This window comes from Amphibalanus amphitrite, unplaced genomic scaffold (assembly GCF_019059575.1).
Source record: "Amphibalanus amphitrite isolate SeventyFive unplaced genomic scaffold, NRLGWU_Aamphi_draft 000006F_arrow, whole genome shotgun sequence".
Lineage (NCBI taxonomy): Eukaryota > Metazoa > Arthropoda > Thecostraca > Balanomorpha > Balanidae > Amphibalanus > Amphibalanus amphitrite.
Window position 1 is genome coordinate 2,551,478 of NW_024881502.1, and position 20,780 is coordinate 2,572,257.

The following is a 20,780-nucleotide window of genomic DNA, read 5'->3' on the forward strand; positions in this document are numbered from 1 at the left end:
CAAATAGTTTTTATCGAATCATTTGTAGTAATGCGCATTCTAAGCATGCTGTATTTCAACTGAGTGTGAGACTGCTGTGCTAGTTTTATTCTTGTGTGTTTGTATTGTTTTAATTTCCGAGAGGGTGTCGAAAAAGTCATTTAGACGAAACGCGTCCACCCACTGTGCTGTGTAACCCGTCTCAATATATATTTGTCTATTACTACTCAATAAATAGTAATATAGATGGAGTTTTTCCCATACGGTCTGCTACATTGCATGATTAAATCGAGACATCCATGCATTTAAACGGCACGTGCACTGTACCACACTTTACAAAGTTTAATGCGTTTAATGCAAATGCTTTAATATTACAAGCCGTGTGGTTCAAGGGGTGTGGTTAAACACGTTGAACCACACGGCTGCTGACGTCACTATCATATAGTTGTGAGCTTTTTGGCAGGTATGGGAAACACCTTCCAGCCCTAAGGCCGGAATTCAATAAATGTCGCCTCGCTTTTTTAGCAAAATCACCTCGGGCCTGACGCCCTCGGAGTTTTCGCTAAAAAACCTCGGTGACATTTATTGAATCATCCCGGCCCCGGGCAGGAATATATTGAGCCGCCCTCCTAGATGACGGTAATAGCCTAGTGATCGGCCCGTGCAAGTGACAATAATATTGTCTGACGTTCTACTGCCAAAGCGTATAACCAATTGCATACTTACGAGCAAGAAGTATCCATAAGCACCAATTTTGTTTGATCCTCCTGGGTAGTTGAGGTTTGGTTTTGGTAATGGGGCATCGCTAGAGAAAAATGTTTTCAGACTTTTTTGTAGATTCAGAATCTGTTTCAGCTGAGGCCTCTTCATCCACATTTCAGCAGCGGTAACTTGAAAGTAGTTTCAAAATCTGTAAATAGAGCCAGTGATTATTCCTTCATGATCGCCTTGGGCACGGGTCGGCAGCTTAGCGTCTGGTGTCCTGCCCGCAACTGGGTATTGGTAAACAAAAACGGTGGTACAGTCTATCCAAGAACGTAATCTACTACATGAGTACATGACTAGTGATGTCAATTACGGAAAATCGGAATACCGATACCAAACCAAATACCAACCAAAACCTTGGAGAACACCGAAACCAAACCAACTTGGGAGCACGAGGAAAATACCAACTTTTTACCTATTTGTTAGCCTCTTAAACATTAGCGAGGGTTCATTATACCAACAAAATACCAAACACATTAGGATTGAAATATCGGGACTATAGGCCACCCAGTGCATCGGGACTTTGATTTTGGTTAGAAGGTTAGAAGGTTAGTAGTAGCAGAAGGTTAGTAGAAGGTTAGTTAGAAGATTGGTTAGAAGGGAGAAGTCAGAGGGTAAAGGGGGGCAAAAATTTACTACCCATCACCCATGGCGTGGTACAGGGGTCTTTGCTCGGACCCGTTCTTTTCACAATTTTTAGTAACGATTTGCCGTGTTATGTAGATGACTGTAAACTTGTAATTTACGCAGATGACGTGCTATTCGGTCATAGAGGTGAAATGCAGCAAGTGTCTGAGCTCGAGAATAGGGTAGAGAACACTTTCAATTCTGCTCAGTGGTGGTTCATAGCCAACAGCCTCAAAATGAATCCCACGAAAACGGATCTCGTACTAATTAAATCTAGCAGAAGGAATGTAAATTACCCATTTGTACTAAAAATTGGGAACGTAAGAATTGAACCTTCTTTGTCAACGAAGGTTTTGGGAATGGTAGTGGATAACAACCTTACTTTTGAAGCCCACATTTCAACAGTCATTAAACGTTGCTACGCGACGATAGGTGGTCTCGCCAAGTTTTCCCGATCGTTGCCAGACAGTGTCAAGAAAATGTTAGTGGAAACTCTTGTCATCCCCCATCTGACTTATTGTATGACCGTCTGGGCAGGTTGCGGGAAAGGTCAAAAACGGCGTTTGCAAAAAGTTTTGAACCACTGTGCACAAATTGTAAAGGGTGTTCGTCGATCCACTCATGTGACCCCGTTGCTACGCGAATTAGAGTGGCCGAGCATCAATGACCTGATCGCGGAGCGAGACATGGGAATGCTGCACTGGCTGATGACAAACCAGCACGCGCCTGTCAGTTTGCGAGAGAATGTGGTACTCCGTGAGAGAGTATCAGTGCGCAGTACCCGAGCAACCGAGGCTGGCCAGTTGCAGCTGCCGAGGGTGCGCACGGAGCACGCCCGCCGCTATTTCAATTTCCGGGCAGTATCTCTATGGAACGAGGCTCCAGCCGCAGTAAAAGAAACAACAAGCACTGCACTTTGCCGTAAGAGAACTAGGAAATGGCGCCTCGAACTAGACGATAGGTAGACAGGGGATATGGAGCCATGGTTAACGCAAGCTTGTTTTTAGCTATGTAATAGGTGTATTATGTATGTCTTTTGTTTTTATTAGATTAGATTTGTAGTCGATGTTTTAATGAGTGTATGATCCTGTAACAATGACACAAAGCTAGAAAAGCCGCGCAGTGTGGAAAGCTTTAAGAAATAAATGATGATGATGATGATGAAATAACAAATACCGAGTTGGTATCGGTTTGGTATCGGTATACCAAAAAGTTGGTATCCGATTGACATCTCTATCCATGACACAGGGAATCTTATTTCAGCAGGCTGAATCCGCGCCCCACTGGGGGTCCTAAATTTTCACACCCAACATCAACGATTACAGGGTGTACCATAAGTTCGTTTTCACATTAAATTTGCATGTAAAACAGAGTGCATTGCGTTTTGATATATTTATGACACGTCAATGTGCTCCTCATTTCATGGGCAAACACATGAATACATGCTGCAGCATGCCAACCGGCATATTTCGCAGCGTAGCAGGCTTGAAGCTAGCCAATACTGACTTAACATTCGCCGTGAGCTCCTGGAGGCTGGAACGGCGCTTCGCTTCCACGAGCCACGATTTCAGTAGGTACGAGGGTCGTTCCAAAAGTAATGCCTCCTATTTTTTAACTCCGCCCCAAATGATCGGAGGGCGTTGAAATTTGCACCGTATCATGACTTAACCTTAACTCGCATGTCTGTAAATTTTCATTTCTATATCACAGCTATTTACCGCGTGACGTCTTGGTAAACGAAGTTTGTCATGGAAACTCGTCAGAAGCAGAGATGCGTCATTGAATTCCTTCACAGGGAAGGGAATGCACCCATCAACATTCACCGACGTTTGCAGAAGGTCTATAGAGCAGACGCGGTGGATACGAGCACAGTTAGCAGATGGGTCCGTCGCTTTGAGAGCGGTGAAAGTGATGTCAAAGACAAAGCACGCTCCGGACGTCCGCGCACCGGGCGCCAGCAGGCAAAGTGATGTGCACCGTCTTCTGGGACAGGCAATGTGTCATCCTCTTGGATTTCCTGGAATCAGGAGCGACTGTAAACTCTGACCGTTACGTTGAAACGTTGACAAAACTGAAGGCCCGGATAGCCCGAGGAAGGCCAGAAAAGAAGAGAAACATTCTGTTTGCAACATGACAACGCTAGGCCACACACGAGTCTGAAGACCACAGAATGTGTGGCAAAGTTCGGCTGGACATGCTGCCACACCCTCCTTATAGTCCTGAACTGGCACCGTCCGACTTCCACTTGTTCGCGCCTCTGAAGGACGGCTTACGTGGGCAGCGCTTCCCAGACAACGACGCCGTCATTGCCGCCGTGAAGAAAAGAACCACCTCGGCGGGCGCCGACTTTTACGAGCCAGCCATCAAGGCTCTCGTTCATTGCTGGCAAAAGTGCATTGAGAGTAGTGGTGACTACGTAGAAAAATAAACGTAGAACAAAAAAAAAGTATGTTCGTTTTAATGACGCCACCCCATCTTCCAATCTCATCAACTTTTTGAGTTAAAAAATAGGAGGCATTACTTTTGGAACGTCCCTAGTATACCCAACGTATTTTCATGAAATTTTGATCCCATGAGTTGCCTGGCATGTGATCTTGCGACAGATGCCTGTCACACTCTCCTGGCACCGCTTTTGAGCTTTCCTTGACCTGTTCACCGATGCGGAGTCTCGCTTGAAGATGGGCCTACGACCTCCCGGATGCCATTTTCTCCTCCGAAAATATGTTCATACTTGAGGTTTGAGTTAAGCTAGAATGCTGAGATTCCTTCCAGATCTTCTTCGAGAATCATTCTGCGTCCTAAAACTGTTTCTGGAGTACCAATCGCATCCTGGTCAGCGTCTGGAGGTCTATAACCCCGCAATACCCCCCTCAGGGCTTCGCAATGGGCGCCTCTCGTCATAAACTCTGTCAAAACGGTGCACAATCCTTCATATAAGGCCTACAAGAGTGTCAGATCCATGTAGGGGTCAGTCAAGCATAGGTCAGGGTCAAGGTCAGGTCAACCGGGTAGGCACATATCCCCGAAAATCATAACTGACACTCGCAGCCTGTGACACATGTTTTATGGGTAATTTTGGGCGTAGAACACGATAGTGACATTCATTTTATCATGTGTACGTGTTTGGTTCAAAAATTTCATTTAAAGAAATGCATGTATCATGGTCGTGAAGTAGTCAAAAGAAATTGCCAAGATTCGGTTCAAGATTTTGGAAAATGCGGAACGGTAATCAAAAATCGAAGATAGCCATTTGATTGTTCATGGTATTGGCAGTCAAATGGCGTTTACGGCATGTCTGTATGTCTATTCTGTGATTTTATGCGATTTTTTGAACATGAGAGAGAGAGAGAGAGAGAGAGAGAGAGAGAGAGAGAGAGAGAGAGGAGAGAGAGAGAGAGAGAGAGAGAGAGAGAGAGAGAGAGAGAGAGAGAGAGAGAGAGAGAGAGAGAGAGAGAGAGAGAGAGAGAGAGAGAGAGAGAGAGAGAGAGAGAGAGAGAGAGAGAGAGAGAGAGAGAGAGAGAGAGAGAGAGAGAGAGAGAGAGAGAGAGAGAGAGAGAGAGAGAGAGAGAGAGAGAGAGAGAGAGAGAGAGAGAGAGAGAGAGAGAGAGAGAGAGAGAGAGAGAGAGAGAGAGAGAGAGAGAGAGAGAGAGAGAGAGAGAGAGAGAGAGAGAGAGAGAGAGAGAGAGAGAGAGAGAGAGAGAGAGAGAGAGAGAGAGAGAGAGAGAGAGAGAGAGAGAGAGAGAGAGAGAGAGAGAGAGAGAGAGAGAGAGAGAGAGAGAGAGAGAGAGAGAGAGAGAGAGAGAGAGAGAGAGAGAGAGAGAGAGAGAGAGAGAGAGAGAGAGAGAGAGAGAGAGAGAGAGAGAGAGAGAGAGAGAGAGCATTTATTCACACTGCAACAACATAAAATTCATAAATTACATAAGCAATTGGCGCAAAAGTGCTACGCACTTAAAGGTAGTGTGCCAGCTTTCCTGGACCATATGGAGTTAATGACCCGGATAAGGAGAACCGGATTTTTAGAACTTATCCATACCTTCAAAACTTATGGAAACGTCTTAAATTCTTCAAATTTTGAGTACCCCAGTGCGAAATTCGCCCCGACGGGTTGTCGGTCGTACCCCAACCACATTTCACACCACTATGAACAATAAATGCACACACTAAAATCGCTATTACCGATAGGCTCATCCAATCAAGTTTCGATAAACCCGTTCATCACAGTGTCCTGAAATTGATTTTTCGGAGAGTGTGATTGAAGCCGCCAGGACGTCACTATTTCAAAAGGATGTCGATATCGGTGCGGAGCCTAGGCCACTGAAGATCCCTTAAATCTATTAAAATTAGCGATTTTTACTAGCAATTTTGACTAATAGCACCTCAAGGCACCTCAAATGATCATATACCGGGTGGTCCAAAAAAAAACGTTCCGAACTTTGGAGGCCTATATCTCAAATTCGAGTGCAAATAACGAGCCAAAATTTGCATCAAGTTTGCGTCACTTCTTTGCGCATTGGTATGCCAAATTATAACACTGTACCATCATTTTCAAGCCAGCAATCTTGTGTTGAATTAAGTAAGACGTTTTTGCTTTTTTTTTTGCCGTTGTTGAACGGTAGTAATGATTGGCTTAGACGTACCATGTGGAAAACGACGTCCTCAGATCCCTCTATTCCGACATCTTTCCTCCTTCATATGGCAGCTATTACCTTCACATGGTAAAGGAAAAACCTATCCATATCTGACGCACAGAAAACGAAAATAAAACCGCGTTGTTTACTGTTGCGGCAGTTGGCCAGCGGTGTAGGAAAGGGGAGATGAGTATAAGAGTGGGTTTGTGAGGCCTTGGGATATATTTATTGTCATTTTGCATAGCCGTGTTTTTAGGCCACAGATGTGATATTCCTTTTTGTTGGTTTGCTTTTGGTGTTCGATATACCTGTCGACTTTTATCTGTCAGGGACGTCGTTTGGCTTTGCGGGACGTCACAAAGAGAGTCTGTTCGGGTGTGGGTTTCCACCCAAATTCACGAAAATCAGGACACTGGTTCATCATCATCTCCTGCGGTTTCGAACACGCCTGTTAGGTGGCTTCTGATGCTCGTCGAGGTCGGAAGTTCCAAATACGCGTGGTGCGTCGGGCCGCGCGCTCTGACTTCGGCCAAGAAAAATGCGTCAGCTGATCATTGTCATTTCTGCCACTTGCGCGTGGTGTAATGGGGTCATAACTTAAGAGACGGCTGTTTCATATCAATTATTTTACATAAAATCATATTTCAAACCACAAATTAATGTTCGACAGCCAAATTTAAGAAACAATACCAATACAGGCTTACAGTTTAAGGCTCGACATTGTGTTGTCTACGATTAGACAGCTGATAACTCATTCCCGTACGTCGTATGGTCGTAACACTATAATGACCTTTGCTTATTGTCACAAGTGCGCCGCATTCGCGATTGTTGCCCGACGCCTGTTTGCAGGTGAGCCCACTACAGTTGTTATACATATCTAAAAACCGATAAACTTTTAGGCGAAAAAGGCACTATTCCAGGCCCATTTTTGATTTTTTTTGCGATATTAGGTAAAAACAGAAGCTTCTTATCCTAGAAAAAATAAAACGGGAAATCTTTCAAAGGTGGCACACTACCTTTAACTCTTTGGCGCCGCTTGCAAAGAATGGTGACACAATGAATGAAACTAAATAAGACTCCTACCGCCCTATGCCGAGCCGCAACCCCGCAACCCAGGCAGTACGTGCGTTATATTGCGCGTCAAACACGCCGTCATGACTGTTTTATATGCTGTTTTTGGTCGAAAACTCAGAAATCATGACGTCACTAAAACCTCGATATCTCAAAAAAAAATTCCGACCGATTTTTTTTAACTTTGTCACAATTTACTACAATAAATTCCCTACAGGTAACCAAATTTTGGCGGCGCGCTGTGTTTATGCAATAGCGCGGCGAACAAAGTGGGGGCGTTTAACGCCCCCCCCCCCCCCAGCAATTCGCGGGGTAAGGGGCATTTCTACGGTCGCAGGTTTGGGGATGTCCAGTAGATTTGGCTGCATTACGAAAGTCAAATCATTGGGGGTCCGGACTCCTGCGACTCCATCGGTGGCGGAGACCCTGGTCACTTTCATTGGAACAAGTAAGGCAATGAGGAATGTTGCCCGATCCAGGGGTCGGCAACCTACGGCCCGCGGGCCGGATCCGGCCCGCGACGATCTGACGTCCGGCCAGCGGCTGGTATCAGCAGCTAACATTGTGTTCCGGCCCGCAGTTCCCCCTGGAAACTGGTTCAAGGTGTTACCGATGTGTCCCGCCAGTGTGGCTTTGTCCGTGACCTCGGGTTGACCTGAAAGCCTTGACAAAAAAAAAATCGTGTCACCGAAACTTTGAAGCGGGATAGCATGCGCCACGAAGCACTGAGCGAACCGAGGCCAGTACCAAAAGTTTACCTCGCCGGAGACGAGTCGAAAGGTACCACTTTGGTCCCGATCGGTCCACCCATTTCGACTCCAGGTCCAAAAAAGCTTGGAGAAACTCACATACATACTGACAAACAGGCTCAGCCGAATTTTTTTCAGCGACCCACCAATGGGAATTTCCGGATGCAAACCTCCAATTCTGAACAATTTTATCTAGGATAGTTTAATTCAAGTCGGTATGAATATGACTTGACAATTTACTAGGTGGGTTTTTCAGCGCTATTATAGTCTGGCAAACCTAAGAAAGAACGGATTTAAAGTGCACCGGCCATTGATGCATGTGCATTTATACCGTGAGGCAGGGCTGCGGAGTCGGAGTCGGAGTCGGAGTTGGAGTCGGTCGGAGTCGACAGTTCTGCCCGGAGTCGGAGTCGGAGTCGGAGTCGCCAAAATCCTACCGACTCCGACTCCGGAGTCGGAGTTAACGCTGCATGGCTCAGCGTCATGCACTGCACCTGTTTAATTGACGATACTGCGCTCGAGATTAGATTTTGTCGAAAAAAGGTCATTTTGCTGTTTTGGACGAACGTTTACAGCGAAGGAAGCAGAAGACGGTTAATTCCCAAGAACCTGCTTTTTAATTATGCATGTTATTTTTAATGCAAATTTGCAACGCAGCCCCATGGAAAGCACAAGAGATCGTTTCAGGCAAGATAAAAACATCTCCATTATTAACTTCAATATCATGATATGTATTTTAATAGAACCGTCCGGAGTCGGAGTCGGAGTTGGAGCCGGAGTCGGAGTCGATTTTTGAAGCCGGAGTCGGAGTCGGAGGCGGAGTCCCCCTAAAATCCATCGACTCGACAGCCCTGCCGTGAGGGCATATTTTCTCTCACAACTTTTCACACGAATTTCTCCGAACCATACATTTCAAGTGATCAGAACACGTGCTAAGTGATTCAGGTGCTTTAATTCCATTCTTTCTTAGGTTTGCCAGACTATAGTTCGGCACGTAATTATAAAATATAAATCATTGCTAATTTCGACCCGGATATCGTTCAATGCTGGATATCGTTCAATGCTGGCCTTTGCGTCCTCAGAAAAGTTGTTTATAGTCATGAAGGCTTGCATTGACCCGGCCATACTTTCCATTTTTCAGCACCATTATTCGCCGTAGTTGACCATGTGTTTTTCTTCAGCTCTCCTCTGAATCCTTTGGCTTAGACCTGGCGCATCACCCATGCATCGCAAGACGCACCTACCACACAATAGTTCACGATCCCCACGAACCCACATTAGCGTCCGTTCGCTTGGTGTGTGACCCCTTGACCTTTGGCCGCGACAACTGCCAGCTTGCCGGAGCACCCCTCCCTACACGCGCTCCCCCGCCCGCTCCCCTCCCTCCTTCTCGGGGTCGTGTCACGGAGGCTTGGGCTTACGCTACTATTGGCCGCTGCGTAGCTCTCACCGAGCGCATAGGAATACGTAGAGTCTCTCGGTGCGGATTCAGCCAACCATAGACCCGGGAACAGGGGGGGGGGGGCAGCAGGGGCGCTTGCCCCCCCCCCCCCCAACTTGGAAGTCGAGGGGGCGGCGCCCCCTCAACATTTAGGCAACGAGAAAAGATCTTTCCTCCCTTTTCCGGACTTCTTTCCTTCTTGTTCCTTTATACATCTACATAAACATCAACACACGGCATTTTCCTTGCCATCCGAATGGTTTCTGCTGATTGGTACAGTATCGATTTGACAACATCTGCTATTGTCATCCCGCTTTGGTTTGGGCCTGACCTTGGCCATAAGTTTGGCAGGCCAGATTTTATAATGGAGTCAACTTTGAGAAATAGATAACGTACGGCCCTCCAGGTATTAAGTGGTTGGTTGCCAGCATCACAATAATCGATCTGCGTTAATGAATACGTCTAATGGCTGTTGAAAGCCACTGCCAAAATGTGTGCACGAGCCCTCTTCTCATTTGTATTGAGTCATTTTACAGGAGTGTCTGCCATTTAATGTTATTACACCAAAAACACATAGGCTAACCAACCACTCTTTTGCTGGAGGGCCGTACATACATACAACGGTGGTAAAATCGTTGCTACAGGTATATTACAGTTTACCCGCTCCGGGTGTGAGGGAGGGGCGTGGGGCAATGAGTGCACTGACGTGGCGCCCTCGGAGGGCCGGTATGGGATTAAAAAGGGACCCTCCCACCTTCAAAAAAGTTAATGAATTGGCATAAAAGTGATGTAGCGTGAATCACAAAGAGCGAAAATGAACATCTACCAAATTTTACCGGAAAATATTCAACCGTTTTCGAGATATAAGACTTTTATTTTTGTTTACTTTTTGGGAACTCCGCTGTTTCTATGACGTCACATAAAGGTTTTCTTTACGTCGGCATTTGGAAGCAATAATTTGGTATCAAAGTGCGACAAATATTGCGCGAATGATGCGTTTATCTTATCAAGGTCAATCACAGGGGAGCAATGCCGCTTGAACCCTATTGGCCGTAGTGTCTAACGGTGGCGGCCATATTGCGCAGACCAAGAAACGGCTGCCGCCTGTGTTGAGGAATAGGGAATTGGGGACCTCGATTTACGTTTGCGGCCGCCGCATCCGTTACGTTCAAGTTACGTAGATACGGAACCCGGCATCTTACGCAGAATTGAGTGGGGAACACGATCGTATCTTCAGAATTCCTCAAATTCACTCGCCGGACCTACATTTGCCCCGGCCGAGGGGGTTGATTGAACCCACCTCGCTAATGCGCCGCTAATTAAACTAGAATTAAGCGGCAAATTGGTCTTTTGCGACAAAGGATAATGCAGAGTGACTGGTAGGAACCCACTGTAAAGGTCCCGGGTCAAACGGTGACCTCTGAGGTCAGGTCAAGTGATCTAAGGCACGGGTTCGGTTTTTGGTAAATAACTTCGCCAAAAATGGCCGTAGAGCCGCGATTTTGGCATCACCGTGTTCAGCTAGCTCAGGCGCATCGACTGATATACTTTTTGTTCGGGTCAGGTCAACTTAGGGTGTTGACCTCAGGTCAAGGTCAGGTCAGCACCGCCAGGTCACGAAGTTGGTCGAAAGAGGTCATGTCGCATATCATTCGATTCGGCAGGTCTTCCTGAGTCCATTGGTGGCTTTCCCGACTCGCTAGCTCAATTTGATCGGGAGTTATTGAAGAAAAATGGTGACCCTTGTGACGTCACGCAAGGGCAACAATGCAAATATGAAGCATAGAACCTTGCAAAGAGTGCATAAAATCATGATTTTATATGCTTGAGATAGTTTCAGATCATTCTCGGCGCCAAAATAACAATTTTCATATTTCCCCATTGACTTATAAGGGTTTAACGTATTAGTTCCTTATAGCTGATGATTTTTTAGGATTTCATCTTGTTCTCCACTCAATTCTGCGTAAGATGCCGGGTTCCGTGTCCACATAGCTTGAGCGTAACGGATGCAGCGACCGCAAACGTAAATCGAGGTCCCGAATTCCCTATTCCCAAGCACAGGCGGCGGCCGCTTTCTGGTCTGCGCAACATGGCGGCACCGTTGGACACCATTTGGCGGCCGATGCGCATTCCACATTATAGAGTTCAGTGAGGTCAATATATGATATCATTGTTGGCCGGATGACCACGATTATCATTGTTGTTTTAACTTGCTTTCAAGAGAAACAGAAGCCAGTAATCTGATATCACTTCAGATGATTGTTTCAAGATCTGAGTTCAAATGGAAATAAAAGCAAGATCAAGATGAAACAGGGATTATTGCTGTTAAAGTAGTTTGGCCATGATACAACAAGCACATAAATCATTAGCCAAATCAAATACTGGTTGGTTTGTCAAGATGTTTGTTGTCTGTCGTCTGTCGAGCTGCTATGAACACTGAACGCTCTCACTCTTACTTTAAAGAGAGTAGTTTAAGTTGAATGGTAGTGAGCTGTAATTAGACAAAGCAGCTATTCAGTGCTCACATCAAGCCAGGCTAGGAAATGGCATCAACTGTGGTGGGAGGAAGCAGGTTCGGCAGGCTATGTTGTAAACTTCTGTTGTGTCTTGTGTTTGATCAACTGATGTTTTCTGCTCTGTTTTGTGCAGTGATAGTAGCAGGTAACTGCATGCTTGTCAAATTATGTGAATAAACAAATTCATAACATTGCATTTTTCTCTCCATGCAAGGAACAAGTAAGATGTTGTAGAAAATGTAATAGAGGGCTGCATTGCTGATTTCATGCACTTTATCAGAGCTTTATTTAGAATTGCTTTCCTGAAAGCTACACACAGGCCACAGCACTGAAATTCACAATGTCATAGCTTTTGGCAGAAAAAAAGAAAAGACTTGCCTAGGTAAAATTGGCTGAAAGTATGGCAGAGCAGGTCTTGATGCGTATGCCCATCCGTGTGCTTGCCGAAGCCGAACTGACTGCAACACATTAACTCTGACCCACCATGGTGGCTGGCATATCCTGAACTTTCACCACTCTAAACAAGACAACTTCCAGCCCTCAGCATTGTATTAAAACACTGTACATGGCAGTTGACACTCAAAATTTGTTTCAGTGCCATCCACGGACAACATCAGTCGCCATTCACCAGGCCAGTAAAAACAGAATAGATAATAGCTTCAAACCCATGTAGTCAGAGTTACTAGGTCTGCACCTCAAAACAAAATCCAGGTGACATTCACCACGCCAGTAAAAAAAAAAACAGGTAGGTACTTAGGTAACAAACAGCTTCAAATCTGGTAACATGTTGGTCGGACTTAACACTACCATATGTACATGGAATAATATGATACCAAACAATAGTGCAACCGTTCTGGACAACAAAAGTGTATGATAAAATTAATTTAGAATACTTTGGCAGCATGATTTACGAGCACAGGCAGGTGTTACCTACCAGCCTTCTCAATGCTCGTAAAACCAACATTGTAGTTTTGATTTTACCTTACATGATAACACACTTGGCTGCAATGGCACATTTAATTTAACACTGTGAAAAGACCAGTTATAACCACTTCACAAGCACAATTGCACCTCATGCCGACATCCTTTTCCAAAGACAGTCGGCAGCGTCTTTCGTCAAAACTGGAAGATCAATCCCCTTTCAACTGTTAACATCAAAAATATTTCTTCATGGTGTGATCTCCTATGGAAACCTTGCGGGAAAAGAATTAATGTCAATTGTCAGCTCTTCAAATTTCTTTGGACTTAAACTTGCAGTACCTACCATATCCAGTTTGCTTTGATATTTTGTTTTTCATTCCATGTTGAAGTTGAACACCAAGCTCCAGATATAGCAGGCAGCTTGATCATCTTCGGCCTTGGTATAATATCAGTCCAAGTTCCAGTGGTGGGTATCTTCTAATATTCAAATTAAAATGAAAAGCAATAGGCTTTCTCAGCGCCGACGACGGATTTCACGTTGATAAATAAGGGAGCTCAAGGTCAGCAAAACTCGGGTTCAAGGAATGGCGGGCGTTGAAATGACTGCTGACGTCATCAACAAACCGCTAATGGTTAAGAGATAGGGACTAAGCTGGTCCCACCCTGCAAGTAAAGGGAAGAAATTTCTTGAACACCATAAAGCTGCGGGGGTTGCGACCAGGATAAATGGTGGTTTCTGAGCCTGGCCGCAAACTTGGCTATCTCAACTCAAAACTAATGTTAAGGTGGGATGGTCCCTTTAAAGCTCAGCGACACCAAGGGCTTGTGTGGTGCCTTCAGTTCACTGGCGGATCCAGGGGGGGCCACGGGGGCCATGCCCCCCCCAAAGGCCTAAAGTGGCCTGTTTGCCCCCCCCCCCAAAACGCCAGAAAAAATGCTAAGAAAATATACCTTGATGGAGGTTTTTAGCCACTTGGTGAAGTAAAGCTTTCCACAGCATAATATGGAAGCAATATAGTAGCAGTGAGGGTCAGTCAAAAGTTGCGCGAGCGGAGTCGACCTTAAAAAAAAAAAGACTGTTGTTGGTACGTGTTTATGGCGCGGCAGCTGGTAGTTGGCGGTGTTTCGCGTGGTGTGGCATCACTGGCGGATCTGGGGGGGGGGGGGGGGCACGGGAGCCTGAGGTGCCCCTGACAGGCCCGTGGTGCCCTTGCTAGGCCTGTGGTACCCCTGGACCCTGGCAGGCCTGTGGTACAGTCCACAGCAGAAGTAATGTGGGGTTTCAGTCATGGGTATGTTCTGCTTCTGAAGCTTAGGAACGATTAGCCAGACTACAATGAAACTTTGAATGTAGCTTATATGTATCGTCACCCTTGCAGCTGCAACTTTAGCTATTGACATCTTCTTTTCAATCACTTCGCATTAAACAATCGCCAGTCAAAGCCAACCGTTGAGTTCGGTAAAACCCTACATTACTTTAGCGGTGGGCTGTACCTCTGGCGGGCCTAGGGTGCCCCTGCTAGGCTGCTGATGCCCCTGGGACCTGACAGGACTGTGGTGCCCCTGACAAGCCTAAAGTGCCCCCAACAGGCCCGCGATGCCCCCGACAGGCCCAAGGTGCCCCTGCGTGATGCCGTGATGCCTGCGAGGCCGGTGGTGCCCCCTACGAGGCCGGTGGGGCCCCTGACAGGCCCATGGTGCCCCTGCTAGACCGGTGGTGCCCCTGGCAGGCCTGTGGTGCCCCTGCTAGGCCGCTGGTGCCCCTGGGCCCTGACAGGACTGTGGTGCCCCTGACAGGCCCAAGGTGGCCCTGCAAGGCCGGTGGTGCCCCTGTAAGGCCTGTGGTACCCCTGCTAGGCCTCTGGTGTCCCTGACAGGCCCATGGTGCCCCTGCGAGGCCGGCGGCGCCCCTGGCAGGTCTCTGGTGTCCCTGACAGACCTGGGGTGCCCCTGACAAGCCTGTGGGGCCCCTCACAGGCCCGTGGTGCCCTTGCTAGGCCTGTGGTGCCCCTGGCGGGCTGGTGGTGCCCCTACTAGGCCGGTGGTGCCCCTGACAGGCCTGTGGTGCCCCCGGGCACCAAGGGGGTCATGACCCATGTGGCCCCCCTTGGATCTGCCACTGATGCATAATATATTGATTTGTAAAGGCGTTATGGCTTATGCAATATGCAATTGCAGGCACTTGGTATCCCTCACTTATCCCTCATTGGGGCTCTGGCGGGCTCCTGAGGGCCCACGTCTATCTCCGGGAGCCCATATAGACAGGCTCCTTTGGGTCCTTTCAGTACACTATAGCATAAGAGGTCTCCATGCGAGTCCTATACATACATCTGAGGGCGTACCCTGATGTCTGAGGTACCCATCTGCAGCTCCAATGGTCTCTTCTTACACTGGCGGATCCAGGGAGGGGGCATTTAGGGCCATGCCCCCTTCCCAGAGGCCTAAAGTGGCCCGTTTTCCCCCTCCCCCAAACGATAATGAAACATAGTTCAATCAGGGCGTGGCCCAGGAGCCGAGTTAGACAGGGCTGTTTTACCACCTCCCGGCCCGCAAAGGGACCCAAGCACTGACTCGAAGCGGGTTAAAGAGACCCTCCCACCTTCAAAAAAAGTTAATGAATTGGCATGAAAGTGGTGTCGCTAGGTTCAGAAAGGGCGAAAACGAATATCTACCAAATTTTATCGAAAAATATTCACCGGTTTTCAAGAGATTAGACTTTTATTTTTGTTTACTTTTTGGGATATCCGCTGCTGTTCCTAGCGACTTTATTTGAAAGTGCGGCATTTGTTGCGCGCAAAGCAGCCTATACCACCGCATGCTACCAAACGTTTTAGTAAAATATTAAAAAATCATTAGATCTCCGCTGACGTCACACATTCAGAGGGGTATCCAAAAGCATTAGCCCCTCTGAATCAAAATGCTGCAATTTTGAAATTCAATATTTCCGATTTAAGGCATTTCTCGATGTTGTGAGTGCGTGCCGAAACCGGTAATTGTGAGCCAGGGACCCCATTTTGGCTATCTCAGCTCAAATCTAATGTTAAGGTGGGAGGGTCCCTTTAACTGGTCGATAAAAACAATGGTAAGTGTTTACAAAGTAATATAAAGGCATGGGTCGGGTGGGCTACCATTTATATATTTTTCTTTTTAGTTAAAAAAAAATCATAGTGTCAGGGCTGTGACGAAAAATAAGTGGCCTAAATCCGATGAGAAAACAGGATTTGGGGGTACCCTAGGTTTGGCTCCTGCATGAGTTGCCCCCCCCCAAAAACGCAAGCCTGGATCCGCCAGTGCTTCAGTTATCGGTAGCACCCTCAGAATAACCGAATAAGTTGCAATAATAACAGAATAATTTGTAGGAGGCATCGGAGTAAGACTTGTGCATTTTTTCGCTCAGCTTTTAGATAAATCGGATTTTAGAACATCGGAAAAGAAATATCGAGGAAAAATGAATCATTTCTTACCTATGATCAAGATTCAAGCATGTTGACCAGGTGGTTCATGTAAAAAAAAAAGATAAGAAAACAGCTAAACCATGCAAGCCATGTACAAATTAAGCTCTCCTCCGATGATGAAAGGGCTGTTGAAAGAGCGTCCTAATATTGAAACCAGGGCTGGAGTGTCAGAGTAAGAGTCCGAATCCATTGGAATCGAATGTTCTGGCCAGAGTCGGAATCGGAGCCGATTTGGAAGCCGAAGTCGGAGTTTGAGCCGGAATCGCCGAAAAGTCGTCAACTTCGCAGACCTTCCAGTGCTGCGGCGTCTGATTCGGACCAGTCATTCGGAGTCAATAGTGCCGCCCGGAATCGGCATCCGAGTATATTTTTGGAAGCTGGAGTCTGAGTCGGAGTCAGAGGTACCGAAAATCCATCAATTCTGCAGCCCTAATTGAAAGCATATCCCATTATGACTTGGACATAAACCAAGTCGCACAACCTGAGCATCATTTTAAGATGAGCTTCAAAATATGTGGTTGCAAATACAAATATTTCACACAATTATGTATTTATAGACAGCCTTCATGAATTCCAACATTCTCGTGAATAACTAAGTGGAAAACAGTTGTGGGCGAGGGCGCCGTGAAGTTCTTGGTAGTTGGCACGATACAGGTCACAGCCTCTCTCAGTGTTCTTTTACATATCTCATTAAAAATATATTGAGGTAAATTAAGTTGCGGTGAATTCTGAAGCCATTATTTCTTGTCATGGAATCATCATATGATTTAGATAATGCACCGTTTTCACAAAAAAATGACCTTCCCCGCGTTCGATGTCTCTCGGACGGCGAAGATTCTACGTCGTCCGGCGAATCACGCTCCGTAACCGCAGCCGAGCCCCCGCTGACCTTGAACGGGATTGGTCGGACCAGGGGTAGCCAGTAACAGTTGGTAGCATTAGGCATGTAACGGAAGTTGGCACAGATTCAGCACAGATTCAGCACAGCACAGATTCGGTAGGGGGAAAAAAGGCCCCGGTAGAGGGAAACCTTTATGACCCGTTTTCCCCTAGAAATGACGTCACAAAGAGGTAAAAATGGGTATCAATCGAAAGCTCTCGTTTACCCAGACACAGTCCTGCAGGAAAATTTCACTTTTTCCCCATAGGAAAGTTTGTACGGGAAAATCAAAATTTTGGGTCAATGAAGGGTCCCCCCCGATTTCGTTCAAAATCGGCACACAGGTGCCCCAACACCAGCAGAGAAACTTTCCCCAAAACGGTCCCCGTTGCATTGACGTTTAAGGCCCGTAAAGCCCCCTAGACTCGTAAAATATCCGTAAAATCGCCTTTGTACGGACAAAAAAGTGGTGCTATGGTAAAAATGGGTATCAATCGAAAGCTCTCGTTTACCCAGACACAGTCCCGCAGGAAAATTCCACTTTTTCCCCATAGGAAAGTTTGTACGGGAAAATCAAAATTTTGGGTCAATGGGGGGTCCCCCCCGATTTCGTTCAAAATCGGCACACAGGTGCCCCAACACCAGCAGAGAAACTTTCCCCAAAACGGTCCCCGTTGCATTGAAGTTAAAGGCCCGTAAAGCCCCCTAGACTCGTAAAATATCCGTAAAATCGCCTTTGTACGGACAAAAAAGTGGTGCTGTGGTAAAAATTGGTATCAATCGAAAGCTCTCGTTTACCCAGACACAGTCCTGCAGGAAAATTCCACTTTTTCCCCATAGGAAAGTTTTTACGGGAAAATCAAAATTTTGAGTCAATGGGGGGTCCCCCCGATTTCGTTCAAAATCGGCACACAGGTGCCCCACCACCAGCCGAGAAACTTTCCCCAAAACGGTCCCCGTTGCATTGACGTTTAAGGCCCGTAAAGCCCCCTAGACTCGTAAAATATCCGTAAAATCGCCTTTGTACGGACAAAAAAGTGGTGCTATGGTAAAAATGGGTATCAATCGAAAGCTCTCGTTTACCCAGACACAGTCCTGCAGGAAATTTCCACTTTTTCCCCATAGGAAAGTTTTTACGGGAAAATCAAAATTTTGGGTCAATGGGGGTCCCCCCCGATTTCGTTCTAAATCGGCACACAGGTGCCCCACCACCAGCCGAGAAACTTTCCCCAAAACGGTCCCCGTTGCATTGACGTTTAAGGCCCGTAAAGCCCCCTAGACTCGTAAAATATCCGTAAAATCGCCTTTGTACGGACAAAAAAGTGGTGCTATGGTAAAAATGGGTATCAATCGAAAGCTCTCGTTTACCCAGACACAGTCCTGCAGGAAAATTCCACTTTTTCCCCATAGGAAAGTTTTTACGGGAAAATCAAAATTTTGGGTCAATGGGGGGTCCCCCCCGATTTCGTTCAAAATCGGCACACAGGTGCCCCAACACCAGCAGAGAAACTTTCCCCAAAACGGTCCCCGTTGCATTGACGTTTAAGGCCCGTAAAGCCCCCTAGACTCGTAAAATATCCGTAAAATCGCCTTTGTACGGACAAAAAAGTGGTGCTATGGTAAAAATTGGTATCAATCGAAAGCTCTCGTTTACCCAGACACAGTCCTGCAGGAAAATTCCACTTTTTCCCCATAGGAAAGTTTTTACGGGAAAATCAAAATTTTGAGTCAATGGGGGGTCCCCCCCGATTTCGTTCAAAATCGGCACACAGGTGCCCCACCACCAGCCGAGAAACTTTCCCCAAAACGGTCCCCGTTGCATTGACGTTTAAGGCCCGTAAAGCCCCCTAGACTCGTAAAATATCCGTAAAATCACCTTTGTACGGACAAAAAAGTGGTGCTATGGTAAAAATGGGTATCAATCGAAAGCTCTCGTTTACCCAGACACAGTCCTGCAGGAAATTTCTACTTTTTCCCCATAGGAAAGTTTTTACGGGAAAATCAAAATTTTGGGTCAATGGGGGGTCCCCCCGATTTCGTTCTAAATCGGCACACAGGTGCCCCACCACCAGCCGAGAAACTTTCCCCAAAACGGTCCCCGTTGCATTGACGTTTAACCCTATTCCTGGCGGGGGGGGGGGCCTCAGGAGCCCCCCCCCTGAGGTTTTTTGGTTATATCTCCCAAACGCGTTGAGCTAGGAAGCTCAAATTTTCTGACTTTTCCTAAAAGGCTTCTACGCAACATGTCTGAAAATTTTGAGTTGATCTGACCTCAGGTCAGGTCACCAGAGGCGGTTTGGTGACGCTACCTCAGAAAAGTTTGCAATCACGCCAGAGCTAGAGTTTTTGACCGATCAATTTCTTCTCTTCAGGGTTTAGTTAGGGTACCAGTATGTGCAATTTGTATATCTCGGAATTTCGATATCGGTGACCTAAGGTCAGGTCAATTTCGCGACCTCCCCATTATAAGTCAAAGGGGGAAAAATCAACTCCCTGTTTTTACCACTAAAACGGGTCGGAATGGCCCCATATACCATACATGACTTCATATACGATCAACCTTCACTACCTTGAGGTCTGTTTTGCTGTTGGGCAGCTGTGAGGTCATGTGACGTCATCAAAGGTCACCAAAGGTTTTTGGCCAATAACTCCGTACAGGAACAAGATACAGACGCGTGGATGGTCTCATTATGTTCAGCTCGTCAAGACGCATCGAATGATATACATGATGACCTCGAGGTCACGTGACCTGAGGTCAACCTTTGACCTTGACCTTTCGAGGTCAACATATATATCATTCGATGCGGATTGACGAGAGGATCACGATGATGCCCTTAGTTTGTTCCTATCTTGACTAATTCGAAAGTTATTCGAGAAAAACTCTCTCCATATCTAGTGCCGCCATTTTGACTTTGTCGACCCCTGTGACGTCATCTTTGACCTGACCTGAAAATGACCTTTGTAAAAATTGTAGATCTTGGCCGTGCGTATCCGATGCCGTTTACCGCTTGTCGCTATCTTGCTTCGTTCTCGAGATCTCAGGGGGGGCCGAATCGGCCCCCCCCGCCAGTTTCTTGTCCCGGCGGAGCCCGCCAGGAATAGGGTTAAGGCCCGTAAAGCCCCCTAGACTCGTAAAATATCCGTAAAATCGCCTTTGTACGGACAAAAAAGTGGTGCTATGGTAAAAATGGGTATCAATCGAAAGCTCTCGTTTACCCAGACACAGTCCTGCAGGAAAATTCCACTTTTTCCCCATAGGAAAGTTTGTACGGGAAAATCAAAATTTTGGGTCAATGGGGGGTCCCCCCGATTTCGTTCAAAATCGGCACACAGGTGCCCCACCACCAGCCGAGAAACTTTCCCCAAAACGGTCCCCGTTGCATTGACGTTTAAGGCCCGTAAAGCCCCCTAGACTCGTAAAATATCCGTAAAATCGCCTTTGTACGGACAAAAAAGTGGTGCTATGGTAAACATGGGTATCAATCGAAAGCTCTCGTTTACCCAGACACAGTCCTGCAGGAAAATTCCACTTTTTCCCCATAGGAAAGTTTGTACGGGAAAATCAAAATTTTGGGTCAATGGGGGGTCCCCCCGATTTCGTTCAAAATCGGCACACAGGTGCCCCACCACCAGCCGAGAAACTTTCCCCAAAACGGTCCCCGTTGCATTGACGTTTAAGGCCCGTAAAGCCCCCTAGACTCGTAAAATATCCGTAAAATCGCCTTTGTACGGACAAAAAAGTGGTGCT

General features: G+C 46.6%; 1 protein-coding gene across 3 annotated transcripts in view; it reads right to left on the bottom strand.

Annotated features, from left to right (window-relative positions):
- The window catches only part of LOC122377734 (surfeit locus protein 1-like), a 108,142-nt gene that overhangs the window by 62,310 nt on the left and 25,052 nt on the right, over positions 1 to 20,780 (bottom strand). For 2 of the 3 annotated variants that reach the window (XM_043358118.1, XM_043358110.1), the window contains exon 2: positions 706 to 889. In XM_043358118.1, coding sequence (XP_043214053.1) covers positions 706 to 855 — 150 coding nt within the window. In that variant the 5' untranslated portion in view covers positions 856 to 889. Of the gene's footprint in view, positions 1 to 705; positions 890 to 4,033; positions 4,039 to 20,780 lie in introns of those variants that run through there. The other variant, XM_043358125.1, reaches the window with a different exon arrangement.